The 24447-nt window shown below is 46.5% G+C and overlaps 1 protein-coding gene across 1 annotated transcript in view; it reads right to left on the bottom strand.

Moving 5' to 3' along the window:
• The window catches only part of BOC (BOC cell adhesion associated, oncogene regulated), a gene marked incomplete at its 5' end in the record, with an annotated part of 35852 nt that extends 18155 nt beyond the window's left edge, over positions 1-17697 (bottom strand). Inside the window, 3 exons of the mRNA XM_053903344.1 lie at positions 332-478; positions 16589-16867; positions 17553-17697. Of these exons, the coding sequence (XP_053759319.1) occupies positions 332-478; positions 16589-16867; positions 17553-17697 (571 nt within the window). The remainder of the gene's footprint in view (positions 1-331; positions 479-16588; positions 16868-17552) is intronic.
• Between the last annotated feature and the right edge of the window lie 6750 nt (positions 17698-24447).

The following is a 24447-nucleotide window of genomic DNA, read 5'->3' as shown; positions in this document are numbered from 1 at the left end:
TGCCGCAGCTCCACCAATGGCTGGGTTCATCAGGCGACCTCTCGGTGTGTGCCTGGGGGCAAGGAACACTGTGCCGACAGTCTTGTTCAAATGGTGGAAGCTCAGCAACGTCTTCCAGAGCCTCAAAGGATGAAGAGATTCCTCGCAACAGGGCAGAAGACCTCCATTTTGGAAGTCTAGCATCCTACAGGGCTAAATAGCAAGGTAGAAGACAGCTGACCGGTGTGAGGAGGGGACTGCTGGCATGTGGATGGGGGTTCGGGAGGCGGTAGTTGGAGGTGGTCAGCTTCCCTCCTGGCCTTGGCCTCTGGGCTCCTGCTTGCTCACTCACCCCGAGATGCCTCCAGCCACTCTTGCTTGACACTGTATCGGACCTGAGCTTTCGGGTGGCTCTCAGGAAGGTGGCAGGCAATGACTGCTGTGTTCCCCTCATCTACTTCAATCACATGCTGCACATCCAACTTGAAATCCTGGAGATCTGTGGAGAGAAGAAAAGGTGCCAATTGGGCATTGATGGAGGACAGAAACAAAGTGACATTTCCGGGTAGGTTGATGCCTTGGTGTCTTCAGTCACAAGAAACAGCTGCAGAAGCCTCACCTGCTGGGGGCTTTCTGGGAGTGGTCTAAGTCCTTCCTCCAGCTTTCTGTTGTAAGAGTTTGAGGATGGAATGTGTGGCCTTTATCACTACATGGGAGTTTAACTTGGTATATATAAGCTGGAGGGTGGGACATACGTACAGGATTCCATCAGGAGGTGCCTGCGATATCTCACCTCTTCTCATATCTCACCAGCCTCTTCTGTTACAATGAGACATGGGGGCAAGTTGGCCAAGCCCATTGGCCCTACTGAACCTGGCTGGAGATGGGTTATGATCAAGGCATAAGTGCCCTGGCACAGCTCAGTGAATGGAGACTGAAGGGAATGATGAAAGAGAATTGTGATTTCTTTTTTTTCCAGTTCAATCAAGTTCCCTGGCTTTTCTTTGTCATCCACAATAAAAGCGACAGGCCCAAGATTCTGCTTAGTTACCAACCATGGTTATAACAGGAAGGCTGATGGTACCCACGAGCTATACTCCATGTCATGGCTGATCCTTCCTCAGGGCTAGGGGTGGGGGATCTGTGGACACTCTAAGGGCTTTCTAAGGCAAAGAGGGATCTCCCCAGTGTAGCTGACGGCAGTGGAATGTGGGAGAGCTGAGGGTCCTGACACCAGGCTGTAGTGTCTGTAGCATGGTGGCTGTCTCTTCTGACTTGGCTTGGTGGGAAGACTGGAATCTAAACTGGGAGAGGATGGAGATCCATCTGGAACAAGAGCAGGATGTTTCCCAAACAATCTAACAGTTCACACAACAAAACTCTCTTTGCGTGAGCCAAATCACCGAAGTTGCTGAACAAAACGGGATACTTGTGCCATAAGCCACGTGCCAAATTTATTTTATCAGGACTGCAGCTGAATTGAAAAGAAGACATAAGATAAGAAAGATGAGACTAATTTACCCAAACACTCCTTCGTAGAGCTACTTAGCCCTGGAGGCACCCTCTCTGAATGCTGTCTATACCAAATTCTGTGAGCTCCTGAGAGCGGACACCCGCAGAGCTTTTACCGCAACTCCACTGCAAGACTCCACCAGCCTGTGTTGTTTTCCCTGGAGACCCAGAGAAGGCAAGAAGGTGACGGGAGCAGGTGGGAATCAGGTTTCTCACAGAAAAGGCAGTTAGTTACCAAAAACAAACTACTGTCACTACAGGAGAGCACAGTGATCAAGGCACGTAGTGAGGTCAGAAGGTTTCCCACCTGATGGAACTTGCCAGAAGCTCTTAGACAAGCTGTGACAGGACAGGAAAGCCCTTTCATTTCTATGAAAGGATCACTGTCCCTCTGATTATAACAGTAGGACTTTTCAGGGGCAGGGGCCAAGTCTAAACCTACGCAGGGCCTGATCTCATTAGATGCTCAGTAAATGCTGAATGACCAAATGAGGGACTATCTCAGAAACTGGGGCCCTCAAATCAGGTACCAGATACCCATTTATGTTGCCTATGAACTCAAATTTCCTAGTTGTGTCTCACCTATACTACAAGCTGAAGGACAAAGTCCTACCACAACAAATTTTCTATAAATCTTTTCTCTACTTATGGCCAAACTTTTATCAAAGTATGGCTATTTTTAAAATAGAATGTTTCTTAAGAGGTCACTTCCAGAGTCACAGAAAAGATGTGACATAGGTCTCATGAATGTGGAGTAGGAAATACATGCTGTTCACAAGCGGGTGACAAAAGCAAAGGCAGACTGCCTGATTGATTTCTACTGCCCCCTTTTACTTTCTGGGGTAAGTAAATGCCTCAAGTGAGGCACATGGGTCAAGGGGAGCTCTCACTCAAGGATTCCTTCTTTTGGGTGGGTGTAGAGCCTTTGGGGATGTTAAAGAATTTTCTCATCATTATTTAATTTTGTATATGTGATATCTGACTCCAGCTAAATTGGAAATTCCTAAGGGGCAGCCTATTAATTTTGCACTCCACGCCCCAGCCCTAAGCCCCACTGCACAGTATGCAGGATACAGCAAATTCCCTACAAATCCTCGTTAAATGAATGAACAATTTGAAAGGTTGAGCCCCAGGCCCGCTTCATGGGACTGCCATCTGTATAGCTGAATGTGGCTCTGAGCCTGGAAGGGGCCAGCACTTGGCTCAATGCTCTGCCATCACCATCTTCAAATTCTTAACGTTTGCACAAAAGACCCCACATTTTCATTTTGCATTAGACCCCCAAAATTATGTAGCCCAGTCCTGGCTGAGCTTCTCAGCCAAAACAGCGGATGTGTTTTTTTCTCGGAGAGGAAGGAGATACGGACTACGGGAAGGGGTGGATGGTCTGGGCGCAGTGTGTTCTGGCTAAATATTACTAACTGCTTTTCAAAAGCAATGCACTTAAACAATGCAAAAGCCTTAATCCTCCTCGGCACAGTGCGTGCTGTACCTGCCAAGTCAGGAGGATCTCCACAAAGAGAGCTGTGAGCGACTGTCAGCTCAGGGGCATCTGGAAAATTCTGTCATCAAAAAGTAAATCTAAAACTACTCCACCAAGAGATTGAGTTTTTTTCCTCCTCCTCCTCCTCCTCCTCCTCCTCCTCCTCTTCTTTATTTCATTCCAAGGAAATTTGCCTCAAGCAAGAATATACTTAAACAGATCATTTTACAAGAAAGGAGTTTGGCACCAGAATGCCATCTCCACGCTAATGGCCCAGGCTCTTGCCATTGTAACTGAGAGTTTATCCAGGCACAGCTCATGTCCTCCTCCGTGCACCCACCTCACTGACCCAATACTAGAAAACATACGCACCCCCACCCCCTCCCTCAGTCCCTCTTGGCTCCTTCTGCACCCTGTGACAATTGCTAAGTCGGAGACAGAAGGCCGTGTGGTGGGGAAGGCGCAAAGCTGGGCACCGGTCAGCCATGTGGCCAGACAGCCCCTCTGTTCCGATGCCAACATGTGCACAACAGCTCATGTGGGCAGGACCGAGGACACCCCAGCTGGGCATCCAGCTCCCCACAAGGGCCTACTGGCAGACCAGTCTTCCTGGCTTCAAAAGAAATAAGGAGTAGTTAGGTCCTTGGCCCTGTCCCCTCCTTGTTCCTCCCAAGCTTAAGCCTTAGCTGCTGCTTCACTAGACAAACACATCCAATTTGGCTGCTGGAGTAAAGTTGAGTTTCACTAAGGGATCAAAGGCAGAGTAACAAAGTGATGATGGATGTGAAAATCAGAGCACCCTTCTCTAGTGTTTTTAGGCAGGAAGGAGACTGGGGGTAGGGGCGGGGGTGGTGTGGAGACATCATGATCAGTAATGGCCTAAGCAGCCACCAGATGAGGCAGATGCAGAGATCTGGTTGGCTGCAAGTGAAGGAAACCAGTCTGTTCCCAGGCTCCTTTGTCTGCAAAGCCGGTTTCCTGGCCAGTCCCCGGGGCTGCTCAGGGCACCTCACTGGGACGGGGCTGGGGGGGGGGGGGGGGGGGCAGGCCCTTGAGTTTCAAATGGGGTTAACAGGCCTCACTGCAGAATGATGGATCGGGTTTCATGGGGAAATGGTTTGACAGGACACCTGCCCTTGCCTGTTGACTGGTGTGTTTGAGAAATCCATTAGAGGAATGTTTTTGCAGCTTTAATCCTCTTACCTTCCCCCAGACCCCTCTTGTGCATCCTCTTTGTGTATTCTTTCGGCTATTTTATTAACTTGTCTGCACTAATCAAATGCCAATAAGCCCAACTCTTGTTCCTCAGCTCTCAACAGAAGCCCTGGTCTTTAGGGCCATCTCTGGATTTATAGAATTTCCTTCTCACAGAATTTTGTGCTAAGAAAGCCCAAAATAGTTTAGGCTCCATACAGAACCCTGCCTAGTTCCCTCTTTTCTAAGCCCTCAGTTTCTTAATGGAAGATGTATCTTCTGATACATTACTGCCATAGGGCTCTTAGGTACACAGATTACAGGGCTTTGTTCAGACATAAGTCATGTGATAGGCTCAGTGTTTCCTCTTCACATTTACAGGGTACATCAGGCACTTACCTTCTGAGCCAAGGGAAAATGGGGAGGAAAACAAGAACTTTTAGAAACCTATCTATCTACAAATAGACAGGTTTTATGTTAAGTCCATTTGAACTTCTTATCGCCTTCTAGCTTGGATCCTTCCTTTGGCTCAGCAGAACTATGAATTAAATTACAATATTTGGGTTATGTTCATGAATTCCCATGACACAAAACTGTCAAATCTTAATTGTAGGCTCATCCTCCCGATTTTTATACAGTTGACACATCCAGTTAGAGGGTGCATTGCATCACAGCAGAATGCCTCTGGTGTAATCCGTAAGGATCTTCAAGGCATTTGCTCATCTGGGCCTCCTCTCCCTGAGATCTCTCTTAGGCTGCAAGTCACAGTTAAGAAGTCAGGCAAGACAGCGCCTTTGTCTGGAAGCCACAGGGGGTCACCGACATCCCCATCTCTGTGAACTCTGCGGAATATTTATTTAAAAAAGTCATCTTCTACCCATCCAGGCATTCTTATGTAGAGTCAGTGCTGTCCTTTCCCCCTGCATAGGATAAGCATGTACTTGACTGCTCAGGTTTGGACGGGACCCACCAGATTCTGGGGGTGTCATATTGGGCTCTCTTGGCAATGCTGCCAGGACAGCTTAGCAGCCTCTTGGCCAGTGGCAAGTTTCCGGGCTGATGATTCTACTGCCTAACTCTTGTGGCCTCCAGGCCTCAACTGGCCCTGCGGTGGCTTGCTGTGCCTATGGCTGATGTTACGAAGCATAGAAAGATTTTGCCCTAATATCGCACCCCTCATGCTGACCCGGCCCTTCTCTGCGTCTCGATTGGTTTTTGAAAGATGGCAAAGTTTCAAAGGAAGTAAAACGAAGAGCTTTCTCTGGCAGAACCTGTGGCTCACCTCTCTGCAGGATGGACTTGGGGGCAGAGTTTGAGAAGGTGCAGGGTCCTAGGCGTCGCCTTCCTATGTGGGCTCTGGCAGTGCAGGGGCGCTCCCATGCCCCATACTGCTTCACTGATGGGCAGAGAATCACAACACTACTCTCATCCTCCAACTCACCTGAGGACCCATGCCTTGGCATGGCCCCGAGATGAGCCCTCTGAAATCAAGCGCTCTGCAGGTGGGAAACCATGGCAACCAACTACAGAAACAGAGGAAGCCTGGAGCAGAGCTGGGCTTCCATTAGGCCAGAAAGCCCGGCGCCCGGAAAGGATGGGGTTTACTGCGGGATGGGCGAGTGTCTCAGAAGCCACGCGTTCTGGGTAGTGACTAAGCCTTTTGCCAGCACATAGCCCTGTCACACAGACGGCTGAAGCCAAACCCAAATATAGCCCACAAGGCTGGGCAAAATCAGCCTACTCGATAGTAGGCATTTGACACACACCATGCCCTCCAGGCATCACTGATTTATTCATTCAGCCAGGAGCTACAGAATTGTCTAGTAAGCCCTGCACTGCAGAAGATATCATGAAGACAAAAATGCAGTTCCTAACCTGAGACCTGTACTTTGATAGATGAGACAGGTCAAAACAACACGCAAAGCAGGGTACGATAGCTTGCAAGAGTCGGGTCGGCAGGCTTAGTCCCTACCACCTCCACGAGCATCCCAACCTAGGTCAGGTGGCCTTGAGCTCCCGAGCAACTTAGAAAGGGCAAAGGGAATTGACAGAGGGAGTACTCGTCCTCCCTCCACAGGCCGCGCAAGTGGATGAATAGATTTCCTTTCATTAGGATTTTTTTCTGCCTGTCCAATTGCACAAATAATTTTGGCTGCAAACCTCTCTCCTGAGAGCCATGGAAACATGACATGAAATTTCTCAAACACACTCTCTGATGAAAGCAAGGCATATGCTCTCCCTTATTTAAATAAAAACAGTCTCCACGGGTGTCTAAAAAGGCCTTGGCAGATGCCAAATACACTAGTTGTTCAATCTTGTGTTTCTTTCTTTCCCCTTGAGTTGAGGTGGAGTTTGCACTCAGATTTGAGCAGTGGGAGAAAGCTGAGGGCAGAGAAGAGATGAAAGAGCCACGAGAATGAGGGCAGAGGATCAAAATCAAGACTGGAGGTGGGCAAGAGAGGAGAGAGGATATAAAGGGAGGAGTGGGACAGAGAGAAGGGAAAATAAAAAGGACCTAGTTGGCAATGTCATTAAAACGATGTGCAATAAACTGGCCTAATGTTTCAGGAATTTCTTGGCTCGAGTCATTAAAAATCTTCTTTACAAAAGAAATAAGAAAATGGGAGATGTGATTAATCCTTGAAGACAAGGCAAGGATGGGAGCCACGTCTCCACCGAGTCTGGCAGCCAGATGCACGGAGATGTCTGTAGACCATCTCATTTATCTGACTTCAGTTCTGCACTGAGGTAGGGCTGGTTAGTGGAACTTGGGAGTTTCTTTTGGACCAAATGAAGGAATGAAATGGTTTGAAAAAACACACTTAAGAGAAAGAGAAGGGAAAAAAAAAGATTTAGTTGCCAGTAACCCACATCATACATATTTCTCTGATCAACGAAATATAAACTATAAACTTAGCAATGGGAAAATTAATGTGAATCCTGGTGGTCTGGATCATGAGAGCCAGAACTGGATCCTGACAGAGCGTCTGGCAGGCTGGCAGCCTGCACAGGAAGAGGGAGGGGAGAGAAAACGGGAGGCCAAGGCACTGGGGAAGAATGGAGATGAGCACTTCAGCATGGTCCTCACATACAGAACTCTGGGTCGGAGAGGCAGGGGTGCTGCCCTAAGGCCACTGGGGCCCACAGTGGTGCTACTTTTTCTGCCCACACACCTGGAAATTACATATTCCTACAAGCAGTGGTGGCTACTGATGCCAACCACCCACTACCTCGGAGAGTGTCCCATGAAGTGTCTCATAGGATGTGGAGCCACATTCACTGGTATCTCCCTTCAAAGTTTCCAGAGGTTCCTCCAAACATCTCAATTCCTTGTAAACAGACCTTTAGACTTCTGACATCCATCAATTTTTCTGAGCCCTCCCTGAATCTACTTGTGTCTTCAACCTGTTTATACCCAGAGTTCTTACTTCATTTTTTTTTTTTAAGCCTTTTAATATGTCAGGATTTGGTGAAGAAATCTTTGTTCACCTTTTGCATGCCCTTCTTGGCCTTCTGGACTTCAAACATGTATTATCTAGGAGTCTTCCTCTTTCTAGACATTCCCTAGAGGCCTACTCTGTGCCAGGCCCTGTGGTCACAGAGATAAATGACAAAGTCTCTGCCCTCCAGGCAAATGAGAGGGCTACAGAAGTAAAGACAGGATGGTAAGGAAGCTGGGAAGAGGAGACCCCACTCCATACTTGGGAAGTTGAGGGTGTCAAGAAAAGATCCCTAGAGAAGATATTCGCATCTGAAAAACTGAGAAGGAATTTGTTAACCCAAGGGAGACAGCGATACTCTGGGAAAGGGAGTAGAGAGGACGGTGTTGCAGGTAGATGGGGCACCATTCCCAAAATAAGGGGAAAGTGCAAGATGAGATGAGGAAATGGCAGAGTCTGGTGGGTCCAGAGGGGAGGCCGAGAGACGGGCTGGGCTTATGGGCTATGCCACAGCCCGAGTCCTATTCCGTAATTCCTGGAGTCTTCACAGGTTGTTAAGTAAAGGAACACAGTCATTCAACATTAAACATGATTCTCCCTCACCCCCCAAAACGCTGGTTTTGCCTCAGCTAGCTTTTTTTCCCCTTTGCCTACATTTTTTTTTTCTCACTATTCAGTGATAGTCCTTTATCTTAGATGGGAACACTGACCCACCTGCAGGGGTTGTACTGTTCTCAGGGTTATTACCAGATTCCAGGAAGGGTTGAAAGTCTAAAAAAAAGGGCCAAAGTAGAAATTCCTAAATTTTCCCACACTCAAAAAAGGGGGAGCCAAGGGATTCATCTGCTGTCTTGATTTTTTTATTTTTTTTTTAAATCATCTTGCATCATGTTCCTTAGAGGGCTCCAGGGATTTCAAGTGAGGTAATCAATGCTTCCCTCGCCTTCCTGTACAAAAGGCTTCTCAAAGTCTGTTCTGGCTCATTGAATTTATAGGTAGTACCTGCTCAACAAACTGGAGGTCCTCCCCTTCTCTCTTAGATTAGAAGGTGGACCTAAGATTTTACTTAAGCATGTGGCTGTATGGGCAAAGAACAGGCTGAGGAGGGGAAAGGGTAGGAGTTCTAAGCGTGCCCTCGGTAGAAGACGCACCGTGGACTTGATATCTTCTTTTGGTAAATTCTGACCATTGCTAAATAGAGAATTGGAACCCTGGCTATTTGGGGTAGACAGTTACTGCCATGATGCACTGGGCTGAGCTCACATCACATGTTTGTCTCAGTACTTATACCAGGCCTGATGGGATTAGTGTTGCCAATGTCATTTAGAGATTTCTTTAGAATATCAGAAAATTCTTCTGATATTTAGAATATCGGATACCGCCTATATCCAGTACAAAACAGAAAAGGTTAATAGGATTTCGGTTTAATACTGTAAGGTATTCCTTAGTTATTTCCTATTTAGATATTCCTGCTTAGCTCCTTTTGGGTTGAAGCTGTCAATAATTTTCTTGTCCAACTGGCAAAGCAAAACAAACCTTACAGTATAAAGCAGCTGAATTTCACCCTTAGGCTCATTCTCCCTTTCCAACGGTGTATTCCCCACCATAGAGCTGCCTCAGTCTCTCCCACTCAGCCTGCCAGTACCGCCAGCCCAGCTTTCAGTGGCAGACTCCCTCCCCCTCCTGGACCAGCTCAGGAGGCCACCTGTGTTTCCTTTCCCTCCCCAGCTCTTCTTCCTGCCACCGCCCCTTCACTGCAAAGCAAAGGGCTTGCACAGGATTCCCCAAGATGCCTAAGCTAACAACAAATGTTTTTCTAACTTGGAGCGAATGGTTCCTTCTTGTTTTGTCAAGGACTCACCAGCTGGCTGAAGCAGACTGGCGGAGAGGAATGGCATTGGAGAAAATGCCCTGAAGTTTCCTTTCTTAATCACAAAACATACATTCCCAAAGGGAAAAGAGAAACGGTGAGAAATGGGAGGAGTTACGGGGGAATCAGATGGGGTAGCAAGAGAGAGACAATCACTTAGTAGCTACTTTTAGGATTTGACTGAACTCCCCATGGAATTACCTCACTCTGGAAATTAAAGTCGCCATGGAAGTGTCTGCACCATCCCAGAAAATACACTGGGCTTAAATCCAGGTACACGATGCTAAGAGTTAAATTCAGTTGTAGGTCTGAGAAAGGTAGGAGAGAACTCAAAAAATGAGGAAGGTTGTCCCACACACATTCTTGAAGGCTCAACTCCCAAGCCTTCCTCAATTCCCTGAAATGGAGATGAATCACGGTTAGCCTGAGCTCCCAGTAAAATCTGTTTATATCTCTGTCAAGGAACTCATGGGTTTGACTTGCTTTGTGGCTACCATGTTACTGCAGTCAATCTTCTCCATTAGGTTAAGAGCTCCTCAAAGGCAAGGGTTAGGTCTTACGGTACTCGGCTGGAATTCTGAACACTCCCCAATTCTCAGGACACCAATCTCCAAAACACCCACACACTAAACTCAGTGCTGGAGAATGAGTGCTGTTCTCCAGTGGGACTTCCTCACCTCCAGACTGCTGGCTTGCCCTGTGAATTTTGGACTTAACAGCCTCCACAATCATGTGAAGCAATTCTGTAAAATAAATCTATTTTTCCTTTTATTTCCTTCTCCATATATCTAGGCAGGCATGCCTCATTTTATTGCACTTTGTGGATACTGGGGTTTTTGTTTGTTTTTTACAACTTGAAGTTTTTTGGCAAGCCTACATAGAGCAAATCTATCAGTGCCATTTTCCAATAGCATTTGCTCATTTTCTGTGTCACATTTTATTAATTCTCACAATATTTCAAATCCTGTCATCATTATTATGTTTGTTATGGTGATCTGTGATCAGTGATTACAACTCACTGAAAGCTCAGTTGATGGCTAGTGTTTTTAACAATGAAGTATTTTTAAATTAAGGTATGTACTTTTTTAAGTCATAATGCTATTGCACACTTAATGGACTACAATATAGTATAAATATAACTTTTATAAGCACCAGGAGACCAAAAAGTTAATTTGACTCACTTTCTTGTGAGTAGTCTGGAACTAAACTCGAATTATCTCCAAAATATGCCTGTATGTGTAACTGGTTCAGCTTCTCTGGAGAGCCTGACCAAACCAGGGATAAAGGAAGCTAGAGGTATTCTATTTATTGTTTGTTTTTTTTTTTTGTTTTTTTTTTTTTTTTAATATTTGAGGTGGGGAGGGGCAGAGAGAGAGGGAGAAGGAGAGTGAGAATCCCAAGCAGACTCTATACTGTCAGTACAGAGCCCAATGAGGGGCTCAAACTTGCGAACCATGAGATCACAACCGGAGTTGAAATCAAGAATCGGACACAACTGAAAGAGCCACCCAGGCACCCCTAGAAATACTGTAATAAAGACATGTCCACAGTGGTCCTTTATGGCCTATTCCAGTCCAGGGTCCGAGCCTAGAAGACCTTAAGGAAGTGTCTGATGGGAATCAGAGGTGGGGGAAGCTGAACAAAAGGAAACACAGCTTTCTGTTTGTGGAATCACTGTCCCGAGGGCCAGGGTCAGCCCTGCCTGCCAGCACAAACCAGCGAGTACCTGGTTAGAAGAACAAGCAGTGGTGAGCCAGCAGAAGCAGAAATGGAGTAGCTCTGTGGGCTACGGGGACAGCACGCAGTGCAGGGACACCATGGCTATTCTCCAAGGCAGCTAGGAGGTAGGAATCTGGGTTGGAGAGCGTGTGTATACAAAGAGCTGAGAAATTCGCAGGAGGTGGGGTAGTTAGTTCTCTCTTCCCAACAAGCTAGCCCTTTGTCTTGGGTCTGGTAGGAGTGAAGGCTCTGCCACTCCCTGGACTTGGTCTTCTGAAGACTGTTCCCAGAATGGAGCTGGGCAGCACATGGCTGGCCACAGGCCCCAGAGCCTCCTGCAGGAGGGCACTCCACAAAAGTTCACCAACCTAAGGGGTGAATGAGGAAAGCCCAGAATTTATAAAATGTTTCAACATATTACTAGCATATCATCCAATCCTTAAAAAAAAAAAAAAAAAAACCCCAAAAACAAAAAACAAGAAAACTCAGGAGATGGATGCTGTAACTATCACTGTGCTCACTTCATAGTTGTGGTAATCTAAGTGATTTAGTGACTTGCCCAAAGTCACACCGACTTCTAGGGGCAGAGTTAAAACTTAAACCCAGGGTTTTGTTTGTTTTTTTTAACTTTCTTCTCCTCCCACCCGCCATATTAGTTTGTCTATTCATTTTATTCACGGGTTAAATTATGGTGACAAAGGGCCCTGTCACCTTCTGAGCATTCCTCAGAGCCAGTCATAGAGACAGCTGCCTAAGGGGAGCTCCTTCCTTTCCTGTCAGCAGACTCACCTTCTAAGATCTGAGGGCAGAGAGAGGATAATTCATGTACATGCCTGGGTCTTAGTGCTTAAAGGCCTTATAGAGGGGTTACAGATCCAGTCTCAATTAAACCAGCATCAGCTTAAGACTCCACATTAGCTTGAGGACTCAAGTTTCCAGCTATAGGATTACTACCCAGTGACCACCTGTTGTATTTCCCACAATGAAGGGGACCTAGGGGTGATAGGATAATTGGCAGAATTAAAGGATAAAAAAATGGGAGAACGTTAAAAATGAAGAATTATGTAGGAGTTTAGTTGAATTATTAGAGGTAAGGGATAGAAAAGAGCTTTCACACTGTATGCCAGCTCTGATGAATTGTGACTCCTTGCCAGGCTGTGTTGAGAACAATTCTAAGGCTGAATCAGAATACAGAAAAAAGGAATACGGTGTTCCCTGGCAAGGTCTGCTGTTGGTTCAGGTGCAGAGTGGGAACACTTGAGCCACGTAGTGTGGCTGACCTCCTGGCGTAAAGCTTATAAAAAAGGAGAAAGGAAGAAAGGAGACCAAAGTGAAAAGTATTTCAAAATTCAAGAATTAGACAAGGTGGTCTGAGGTGAGGCATCAGCAGCAAGAGTGAAGTCTACCGCAAAGTCTAGGTTCAATAGGAAAACAAGTTCTGTGCAGAGGAGTGGGATGGACACCGCCACATGGAATGAAGATGGTATTTACCCGTGTGGGTTCCATTTTACCTGAAGACCAGAAGCCTCAGGTCAACAGCCAGGGGTGAAGTCCAAGAGTACCCCCAGCCTCCAGCATCTAAGTAAAAGAGATGTGTACCAGGAAAAGGTCTGCCGGGGGGCCTCTTCCCCACCCCTGAATCCTCAAGCCAGATCCCAGCCCCCAATACGGAGAGGTCTCATCGATCTAGGAGTTCACTAAGACAGGGGAGGCGACATCTTGCTAGGTAGGCCGAACAGCAAGTGCTTTGTCTCAGGATGGACATCTGAACGCATGCAAAAGAGGCCAGAGGAAAAGGAAGCCTTAAGTGGCCAGTGTGGGCGGGTGTGTGTGCGTGTGCAGGGGCACGCCACTGCCTGGCCTTCCCTCTAAATGCAGACCAGGCCTCGGTAATCCCTTCGCCGCTCGGCCGCCCTCCATCAGCCAACCAGCAAAACACAGCCCCCATTCTGCTCAGGAATGTGCTTTCGGAAACTTAATCTAACTGCCGGGTCTGGGCCAAATCCCCCATGGCACGAACCCAAAGACAGCACCCCGTTCTGCCGCCGCTCCCGCCTTCCCGCTGCCTCCTCCAAGCCCGGGAGGCTGCAGTTCCACCCCACTGACTCCCTGTTCTCCGGGATGCGGCCCCTCGAAGCCCGCTCTCTCCATCTCCAGCGCTTCTCGGGCCCTCTGGTCAGCCCCAAACATGTCACTTCTGATTCATGTCTCAATGACGAGCCAACAGCTCTTGGCTTTCAAGCAAGACTCTCTGGGCTTCTGCACAAGCCTCCTCTTCTCTCACTGTGCCTTCTGGGTTGCAACGAAACCCTCCCCTTTGTCCTCACTGCCAACCGCAGATCCCTTCAAGCACCAGAGAAAGAAGTGGCCAGGAATTCTTTTTACAAATAAAGGCTAAAAATGGTCTCTCCTCACACAGATACACCTTGAAGCAGAAGGAGGGATCCACCATAAATCTTCAACTCTCCAACTATCCCTTCCTCCATATAAAAGGTTCAGGCTGGCTCCTAATTAGGCCGAATGAATGGTTATGGAGTTTCCTGAGTCTCCACAGACACGTGCTGACCATTTGCAGATGAGCAATACTTGTAGATGAGCAGGATTATCCTTTAAAGGCGCGAACACGGCTAAAAGGCACATCTTACTTGTAATAAGAAACCAGTGGAAGCGACCTAATTGCACACCAATAGAAAAAGTGCTCAGTACATATGACAGAGTCCCTCAGAGGATGTTCTAGGGCCATCAGTAACTATGAACCTGCTCTGATGGGGGTTTAAGGTAGGGGGGCAGGTTAACTAGCGAAGGGCATGGACAAACCTTCTAGAGTGATGGCCACATAGTTGTATACATATGAAAAATGCATCAGGCTATTCACTTATTAGTGCACTCTGTGTACTTTACTGGATGCATTTTATACTCAATACAAAAGAACAAGTAAATATGGTCATACAGCCAATGGAAAAATGCTGATCACACAATGTCAAGGGGGAGAGAATAAGGATAGAAACTGTATATTCACTAGTATCATTAAAATAGTATGAAGGTACGGGCATGCCATTATGCTAATAGAGTAAGTCAGAGACAAATACTCCATGATTTCACTCACAGGTAGCATCTAAAAAATAAACAAAACAAAACCCAGACTCATGGATACAGAGAAGAGAGTGCTGGTTGCCAGAGTGGGGAGGTTTGGGGTCGGCGGGGGTGGGGATGGGAAAATGGGTGAAGGAGATCAAGAGGTACAAGCTTCCAGGTTATAAAATAGGCCATGGAGATAATAATGTATAGCACAGGGAATACAATCAGTAACAGTGACATTGTATGGTGACAGATGGTAACGAGACTCATTGCGGTGATCATTTCACAATGTACACAACGTATGCTATACACCTGAAACTAATATTGTATGTCAATTATATACTTCAGTAAAAAAGCAAGTATTGGTATGGACAAAGACTGGAAGTGCACACTCCAAAATGGTAATGGTTGTGTGATGACGGTGGGGTGAGGGGAAATGGTATCTCCTATGAATTCTGTACTTTCTGTAATGCAGTTTTCATTACAATTTAAAAACATGAAAGAGGATATGATAGAAGAAGTGTAGCTCTGACCTCAGCCCTTCTTATAGGATGAGATAACCCCTCCCTGTCCACTACCCTCCTCACCTACATCAGCCAGCACCTTCCTTGCACCCCACAAGCACAGTGAGGGTCTGCCTCTTTCCCGGAGCATGCAGAGTATGCTACCCTGCTTCCCAGAGACTTAGAGCTCACATTCAATAGGTGTTCCTTCTGCCACCACAGCAAATGGCTCTCACTGTGTGGGGAGGCTCTGAGATGCAGTCAGGCTCCTCCCAGTCCCCTGGGGAGACAGATGAGGAACCCTCCCTGCCCTCTCCTTTCTCCGGGGGAAAAGGGTGGGGCTGCCTGATGCTTTCCAAAAGAACATGAATATTGCCTGCGGGGTGTCTCTGTTCTGTTCTCTCTTGGAGTGAAGTCCCTCCAGGGACCTGGGAACCAGGGCGGGGTCTTTTATCCCCTGCTTTTCTGCTTCACCATCTCCTCCCACTTTCCTCCCAGGCCTCAGGCCTCACATACCCCCAGGGACCCCAACCAAACTTTAATGAGCGAAGCATTTCCCAAGTTTGCTGCTTTGGCATGACTCCTAACATACTCAGGAGGGTGACAATGATGGTGACATGGAAGTCCAAAGCAAGGCTGTCAGGAGTAAGGGGACACTGCTAGGTCATGAGCAAACAAGCTCTGGACATCTCAACATTCTAATACAAATACCACTAAAGTCTCAACAAGGCTCCCTATTCCCCATACTTCAGGCTCCAGGAAAGAAGAGGTCATTCTTAATATATCCTGGCTACAGACTCCACATTAAGAACGGATGTTGGGGCTGCCCTGCAGCCTTCTGAAGTTTATTTCGTCAGATAAGTCTGGTCTCTCATATGTATACAATGGGTAGAAAACCAGGTAATGTGTGCTTTGCACCTGGGTACCATAATATTCCCAAGTGGTAATTACATATTAAGAGGAGCATAAACCCTTCTCCCGGCATCCCCCTTGGACCAAACCATCCCCAATCTCATCCTCTTTTCTGTTCGTTTTACTCTTTGTCACACAGTTTCCTTTTTGTTGTGCTCTACTATTTGTATCCCAGGCATGTGGACCATGTCTGCCCCTGAAACAGGAGGCTCGGTGTGGGACGGGCAGCTCTGCTCAGACCCACACATGGCCGTGTAAGTGCTCTGACAGTAACCACCATGAGGATGGAGTGTGGGGGATGAAGGGACAGCTGGCACAAGCACCCCCAGATAACCACGTAGAAAGGCACGGCCACATAGTGTGGCCCATTTCTGGGGCCCACACACACAGTTCAACCATGCTGAGTTCCCCTCTTTCTAGACACCCTCTGCAACAGTGTCCCTACTCAGAGAAAACAGCGTCCCCAGGGCACAGTGGTCCCCCACCATCGGGAACTGCTAGGCAGCTACCACTCTCTGATTTGAAATGTCAAATTGTAAGGCCTCCTTTTTTTAAAAAAAAAATTTTTTTTTAACATTTATTTATTTTTGAGACAGAGAGAGACAGAGCATGAACAGGGGAGGGTCAGAGAGAGAGGGAGACACAGAATCTGAAACAGGCTCCAGGCTCTGAGCGGTCAGCACAGAGCCCGACGCGGGGCTCGAACTCACGGACCGTGAGATCATGACCTGAGTGAAGTCGGACGCTTAACCGACCGAGCCAACCAGGCGCCCCTGTAAGGCCTCCTTTTATATGAAGACAAATGACATGGGGTGTGAAGGGCCTGGGGGAGAGAGCGAGAACGGGAGAGAGTTAGAAAGAGGGCACCGTGGCAGAAGGACAAAGGAACAGTACTCACTGGCTAGTGTCACAGTGGCTGGCACGCTGGCCACGGCTCCTGCAGGCATGCGGGCCACACACTGGTACCGTCCCACCGTGTGGTTGTTGAGGGCAGTGACGACCAGCGTCCCGCGGGTGATGAGGATGCCCAGAGCATCATCCGAGCCATTCAGCTCCTTCCCGTTCAGGCGCCAGGTGGCATTCATCCACGGGGGCTCCACCACGCAGCCCAGGATCACAGTTCCTCCCAGCTTCTGGACGGTGGAAGAGGGCTGGACAGTGACCTGGGGGACCTGGTCTGGAGGAAGAACGGGGACACAGAAGTGAACGGACAACCTTCACGAAACCAATAACATGACCTTTTTAGAAGCACAGCCCCCAGGCAGCCTTTCAGAACTGAGCAACCCAGAGGGGTTGGTCTTTCTCTGAAGAACTCTACTGTCCTTGGTCCGTTCTCCAACCTGTGCTCGTTCTCAAAGGCAGACTGGAGTGGCAGCATGATGTAGAGGCAAGAGCTTAGGCTCTGGGGTTGGACGGACCCGGGCCCCCATCCCAGCGCCACTGCTTCTGAGCCAGGTCACTTTTGCCTTTTTGTGTCTCCATTTCTTGCCTACAAAACGGGGCTAGTAATACTCGCTTCACAGGGTTGTCGTGAAGCTCACAACTAATGCACGTGAACTGCCTGCCATAACCTCATGTACGTCCTCAATAAAAGGCAGTTGTTAGTATTCATTCTCCTCTGGTATATATTCGAAATGATGATGATACTAAAATATAACTGATACGGTCTTGCCAAGATGATTTGTCATCTTGTATTCCTGAGTGTGTCCCTGGAGGCCAGTGGGAATGAAGTGTTCTTCGAAATCCAGGAAAGGGCAGGCCTTTTTAAACGGTTGCTACTGAATGTGTAGTATTTCTACTTGACACGAGGGGCAAATGTTCTTTGAGACGGGCAGGCTGAGAAAGGGAAGGAAAGCACTCACTCAAGTCAGCGAAGCAGCCTGCTGTGGCTAAGAGGAGGCAGGCGAGGGTGACCGCAGGCCTTTTTTCTCTCCGGGTCGTCATCATCCCATGCAGCACGGTGTCACAAGGGGTCCAAGCCAACGTCCCATAAGCCACTGGAGTCACTCAGATGGCTACTACAATCCCCTGCACCACTCTGTCGTGAGAAAGAGAGAAATGGCTGCGGTGAGTGACGATGCTCGGGATGCCACTGTGATAGCCACAGCGCCTGACTTTGTGCCCTTGCCCCCTGCCTCCATCACACGTGCTGGCAACATTCAGAATGTTGACCTGACCAGCTGCTGGAAGACCAAGGAACACGGTCATGTCACTTCTCATCTAAAAGAAGCTTCTTTTAAGTAGACCCCTTGAGCTAGAAGGGGATTTTATTGTGGTACAACAGCGAAAGCCTTGCCCAGCATACCAGCAGCAACAAGGGCAGGGGAGCCCAGGACTAGAGGGGCTGGGCTCGGCAGCCACGTTCAGGGCTCCAGGCAGTGAGCGCCTCACACACATGCTGGAAAGGATGACGTGATCTTTACCATTTGCTTGCAGAAAGCCAGATGTCCACGGCCACACGGCATGCCATTCCGCTGGTACGAGACCTGTAGACAACACCGTCATGCATGCCAAACCCCTCCTGTAGGGGATGTTACTAATGAATCCTGAAGTCTCAGAGATTCCAGGAAGATCTCCTGTTTTGATTCACCCCTGGCTCTTCACCTATTTTCCTATCAACTCTCCCGATTCCTGGGATCAGCCTACCCTCCTCAGCTTGTGTGTAACCTCTACCCCCCAAACACAAACACAGACAGAAGTCACACATCACCAAGGCCCCTCGCCTTCTCTTGCCCCTGGGTGCTAGAATCCTAGTGTTTTCCATCTCTACAAAATTTGTACTCTTAACCATTGTCCGTGATGCATCCCCACCCCTGGAACAACGTTACTTTGAGGCTCTACGCTACACTGTACCTCCAGCTACTGGATGGCGCGTCTCCGCTCTCAGCCGCCCTCTTACTGCCTGCCTGGAGCTTTGACTCTGCATCTTCCACAGCAGTAATTCCTCATGCCTCCTTCCTTAAGCTATGGTCCTTAAAAGATTCACCAAAGTCATATGCAGGCAAGTGTACATTGTAACACATACCTCTGTCATGGCTTAAATCAAGATTTGCGTCTATTGTCGTGGTACTTACAGAACTGTCGTACTTACAGAACATTAGGCCAACAAGGCCAACATCCTTATTAGGTAGGGAGGCATTAGAACGAACTTCAGATAACATCAAAGGTAACATGTCAGTGATCTAGACAGTGGATGCATCTTCCTGAACCATGCACATGTGCCAATACAAATGGTAGATTTCCAGGAGGGTGACCTATATTCAAACTGTCCACTCTCTTGGACCCGTTTACCTAACCAGGGACCCCATCAAAGGCCTATAGTCACCACTGAAAAGTGAAGGGAAGTAGCTAAGCTGCCCAACGGAGAGAAATATTGTGCTTACCAGTCTCCGGAATTCTGGGCACCTGTATAGTCTGCTGTAAGAGCCCGTCTTCAGCCCTCCAACCCCATCACTCCCAACAGGCAGATGGAAAGCTGGCCTTCAAGACTCTTGCTCTGTGCCAGGAAGTGCTTGGGATTTGCCTCAACTTTTCCCTTCTCTAGGCTCCTTTGGTTTTTTTTTTTTACCTGGCTAAGTTAAGAGGGTCACATTTGCTCTGTCCAACAAGCACCCCTCCAAACCAGATCTGGGCCCTAGCCCCACACTCACGTTCAGAATGTTTTCCAAGGCAGAGTCCTTTTCCCTGGATTCTTAATCCCTCCCTTTGCTTCATGTCTTGGACAACAAAGGACCCCCAAGACTCCTCCACTGCCCTGGAAAGGACAAGGGGGCCTTTTCTGGAGGTTTGAAAGAAAATTTTTGAGGAAGCTTTTCATGTTTTTCCTGTCAAGTTACAATAATCTCCTCATGATGTAGAGAGAACTTTTACTCTTTCTCAGACAACCCAATAAGTCATGTTATCAGCAAAGTGCAATTAGGGAAAAAGCAGCAAAGGGGGAGTGTGGCTGGGGTGGCAGCAATGTGGGAGGGAGTCTTGCTAAGCTCTTTGCACAAGTCTTCTTTCAATCTTCATACAAACTCTACAAGGTGAGGATTGTTATCCTCCATTTTACAGGTGAGGCAGCTGAGCTCCAGAAGCTCAGTAACTTGCCCAAGGTCCCAGAACCAGAGACTGGGAATGAAACCCAGGCTGAGCTCTTTTCAAAGCTCTGTACTTTTAACCCACAAGAGGAGCCTTTTCACATTTTTTTCTATCTGTGCTCTGCACCTGGTGGGTGCTTAGCAGACAGAGTTGGAGAAGGTGTGCTGTAGAATGGGGAGGGATTTTAACAGTGATTTCTAGAGGAAATTTACATTAATAGATTCATAAACTAGTATCAAAACGCAAGCTTTTGGTGTCCTCTGAATTTTCCAGCTACTTGTTTTAATTCTCTACTTTTCCCCAATGAAGTAACATTTATCTAGAACACTGCATGAATTACCAGTTAGAGGACTGTAGGGAACTTGGTCTTGATGTGTTCCAGCTTCCTCAACTCCTTAAGAAGATTGTTCACACCTGTTCCATCTCTGCCCCAAGAAAGGAAGGAGGGGAAAGAAGGAAGGAGGAGGCAAGGACGAAGAATATGAATATAAAGCAATAAAGGGCAAAGAGAAGACAAGCAGACAAAGAGGACAGGGGGGCTGTTTCTTATCTGAGCACAGGGAGGGGGGGCTCCAGAGGTGTTTGGGTTGTAAAGTCGACAAAGGTTTTACGGAGGAAATTCAGCCCAGACCCCCTCCTGCTTAATGAGGACCAGCCAAACAATTACTGTTACTTCTTCACCCTTGGTAATTTATAGGATTCAAAATGGAAACAGACCCCACTTTTGCTGCCGGCCACCATCCTGCTTTTATAAGCAACCAGGAGAAAAGAATGGATTTGGGGAGCAGGAGAGAGTGAGAGGAAGCAGGTATCTAAAGAGGGAGAAAGGAGTTAGTTAACTCATTAATCCCCACTACGGAGTTGTGAGCAGATACCACTTAATGACCCCAAAGCAGGTCACACGGAGCCTCATTCACAAAAAGCAGAACTCTGACAAAAATAGGGAAGCAGGGGATCACTACAGCTGTGATGCATATATTTAGCAGCTAGGAAAATTGAGTTGCTTCCTGGACCAAGTTACCTAGTGAGCTTGGTCTAGAAAGATAATTCCAGAGACCTAAGTTTCTGAGAATTTTGTGGTGATGATAAAGATAAAAGGCAACTAAGGCTTATTTGGAATACCTAATTGCAGTGTAACTCTGTCCCACTGTGAAAGGAACAAGGTACAATTTCAAAGTTGGTTGAAGGCAACAGTAAGGCCTGTTATTTTTCTTGGCAATGCAAACTGCATCTAGATCCTTCTCATTTTCTATGCATTTTCTCAGAAAAGGGGGGAGAAATCAGAAGCTGAGGAAAGGGAAAATAAATTATTGACAAGAATTCCTGACTGCGGCTTAGGTACTTGCTAGTTTTGAGCGTTATTTGGACAAGAAGAAGAAAAGGTATCTTAGAAATTTAACTGCTGACATACATGTTCCCACTGAAACAATCTCCACCAAGCAGACGTTTTTAAACTTTCCAAAAACAACAACAACAGAATATACTTCTGGGGTTGAGACCAATGAGAAATTATAGCCTCGGAGTATTTATTTTGTGAGAAAATTACAAACAACTGAGAATCGATCAAAAGCAGGAGGCAGCCAGCTCCACCTTCTCCCAAGAGGACTGGCTGGAGCACAAGTGAGACAGAGGAACGGGAGGCCACAGCTCATCCTTGATCCCCCAGGGCACTGCAGCCCTCTCTGGGAAAGGAAGGGAAGCCTTCCTGGTCTTAAACACAAAACCCACCCATTGGATATCCTATGGCCAATAACCAAGATGAGCTAAAGAGAAGAGCATGTGATCTAACAGATACCATAGAGGGACCTATTTCTAAAAAACAAAAACAAAACATTCTTTCAGTGACAAGAACAAGACATGACAAAGTTTCGTTCAGGGGAGCTAGCTACATGAAAAAATAAACATTTTTTTTTAATTTTTTAATGTTTATTTTGAGGGAGAGAGAGACAGAGTGCAAGCTGAGGAGGGGCAGAGAGAGAGGGAGACAGAATCTGAAGCAGGCTCCAGGCTCTGAGCTGTCAGCACAGAGCCTGACGCGGGGCTCCAACTCACAAACCGTGGAGATCAGACCTGAGCTGAAGTCAGATGCTTAACTGACTGAGCCACCCAGGCGCCCCGGAAAAAAGAAATATTTCTGACCTGAAATTATTATTATTATTATTATTATTATTATTTATTATTTTTTTTTTTTGCAAATTCCCAATTCTGTAGAGTAAGATTCACTTTTCCCAAAGGTCTTTGAAGGCAGGGAGAAGTTTTGCTCATAAGAGATGCTCCCAACTGCCAATGGGGGAGAGCAAAGAGTGGAAAGGGGTGAGTGCTGGCAGCCACCCCCCTGCCTCAAAAAGAGGGTGTGCTCCTGCTCAGAGGAGTAGCATCGGGGAAATCTCAGGGAAACAAGTGATTCTAATTCTCAGAGGGCTGAAGATGTGAGTTTAAATAGACTTAGGAGAACGGTTTAAGAAAGGTCATTTTTACTTAAAAAGTTGTACTTTTACCCACAGACCTAATTAAAAAGAAAAATTTTTAATTAGGAGGGACCTCAGAGAAAATGAAATAATAGCTTAGAATAACACCTATGGGTATGGAGTATTATAAATGAGAAAAGCAAGGGGCAGAGAGGCTAAGTGATTTGCAGAAGGTCTCTCAGCTACTTAAGAGAGATTTAGGACTCTAAGTCAGGCCTTCGGACTGCCAGTCCCAGGCTTTCTCTACTGTTCCAGTACTGCCTCCCAACAAATGGTTTCTAAGGTCATATTTACCAACTTCTTGGAACTACTTTTAGAACTAAATTCGGAATATTTTTGAATCTACTTTCTTATGCAGAAAAATGATGTCATCTGGATCATTATCTATAACTTTCTCTGTGGTTATTTTCATTCTTTTACCATTTACATCCTAATCTAGAACACTCTCTTACTGTTGTTCACAGATTTTCTGCAATGGTGAAAATATTCTGTATTTGTACTCTAAGCGCTAGTCACTAGCCACTTGTGGCTATCAAATACTTGAAGTGTGGGTAATGTGACTGAGGAACCACATTTTTAATGTAACCAGATAGGGCTGGTGGTTACCCCATGGGGCAGTACAGTTCTAGACTGAGATCTAGAATAACTACCCAGACCACTCTGATGTCAAACAGGAGGGAACAGCAAAGATTTGATATTCTTAAGTTTGAGCCATGTTCTAGCCAGTCTCTAAATATAATTCTAGCTTCTTTCTTGTCCAAATTTTGTCTATTAAAAAAAATTATGTATATTATGATTTCACTATTATCAGGTATGAAAAAATAATACTGTGATCTACCATTGAAGACAGCATGCAAGTCCCTGTACTAAAAGATGGATTCTGTCCTGAGTAACTTACAGCTTGGGGGATTAAGTCAGCCAGTGTTCAGCACATATCCATAAGCTCCTCATTACCCAGCTGCCTCTGCAGCTGGCTTAGAGCCATGTGACTACTGCTGGCCAATCAAGTGTAAGTGAACATGTCAAGCGTCACTTCTAGGCTAAGGCTGTTAAGAGCTACAGAACCAGAGCTCTGCTTCCATTTCTCCTTTTCTCTAGTCCTGGTGACCATCACAGGTTCCAGAAAGCATAGCTACAAGATGAAAGAAGTCAATGCAATCTAGGACAGGAGAAAAAATAAACCATTGTTGCAAAAAACCACTGAAATTTTGGGGATTCCTCTCATGTAACAACTTTAGCATTCTTTACTCTAAAACCTTACTTAACTGATTACAGTGGCAAGTGAGAGCAGAGGGAAGGGAGCATTTTCAATATTGGGTCTTCAGGAAAGGTTTTCTGCATAAGGGGTTGGGAAGGCCCCTTGGGATATGCATATGTAAAGAGCTGAGGGCAAGGCTGGTGGGAAAGATCTGTCTGGAGGACAGTTCATGGAGCAATTTGGCTGTTACAGAAGGCTTATCTGAACAGTGGTCACCACACTTTTCTGATCTTGCTTTCTTATGAGTAAAATATTCTGGGCAAATATCCCCACTACATTCACGTTTATTCATAAATTAAATGCATGGGCTGCCGAACTAAAATTTAAAAAGAGTAGGTAAAAGTGAACGGGTGTTTCAATGACTTATTGATCATGATTATTTTATAATATAATTAAAGCTAATAGCTTAAAAGTGAAATAAGTCAGGCAGAGAAAGACATACCATATGTTTTCACTCTTATGTGGATCCTGAGAAACTTAACAGAAACCCATGGGGGAGGGGAAGAAAAAAAAAAAAAAACGTTAGAGTGGGAGACAGCCAAAGCATAAGAGACTCTTAAAAACTGAGAACAAACTGAGGGTTGATGGGGGGTGGGAGGGAGGGGAGGGTGGGTGATGGGTATTGAGGAGGGCACCTTTTGGGATGAGCACTGGGGTGTTGTATGGAAACCATTTTGACAATAAATTTCATATATTGAAAAAAAAAAAAAAGCTAATAGCTTAAGACAGAAAAGCCTATTTAGGATTAGGTGTGTCCCTACCGATATGGATGTAACCTCTTTCAAACAGTGGCCCCGAATGTTAAATATTTTGCTAACTTCTCATCAGATAGGGTTCCATTATCATTGTTTTTACTTCCTTATGTGGCTTGAAGAGGGTCAGCTCTGCTTTGTACTTCCTGTGAGCGTGTGCTTGGATTATTTGCATATTCTTCCGCCATAGTTTCTT

The sequence above is a fragment of the Panthera pardus genome, unplaced genomic scaffold, assembly GCF_024362965.1.
Source record: "Panthera pardus isolate Hobbes unplaced genomic scaffold, ASM2436296v1 HiC_scaffold_16, whole genome shotgun sequence".
NCBI lineage: Eukaryota > Metazoa > Chordata > Mammalia > Carnivora > Felidae > Panthera > Panthera pardus.
The sequence above is the reverse complement of the archived record's forward strand: the minus strand, read 5'-3'. Positions and strand labels throughout refer to the sequence as shown.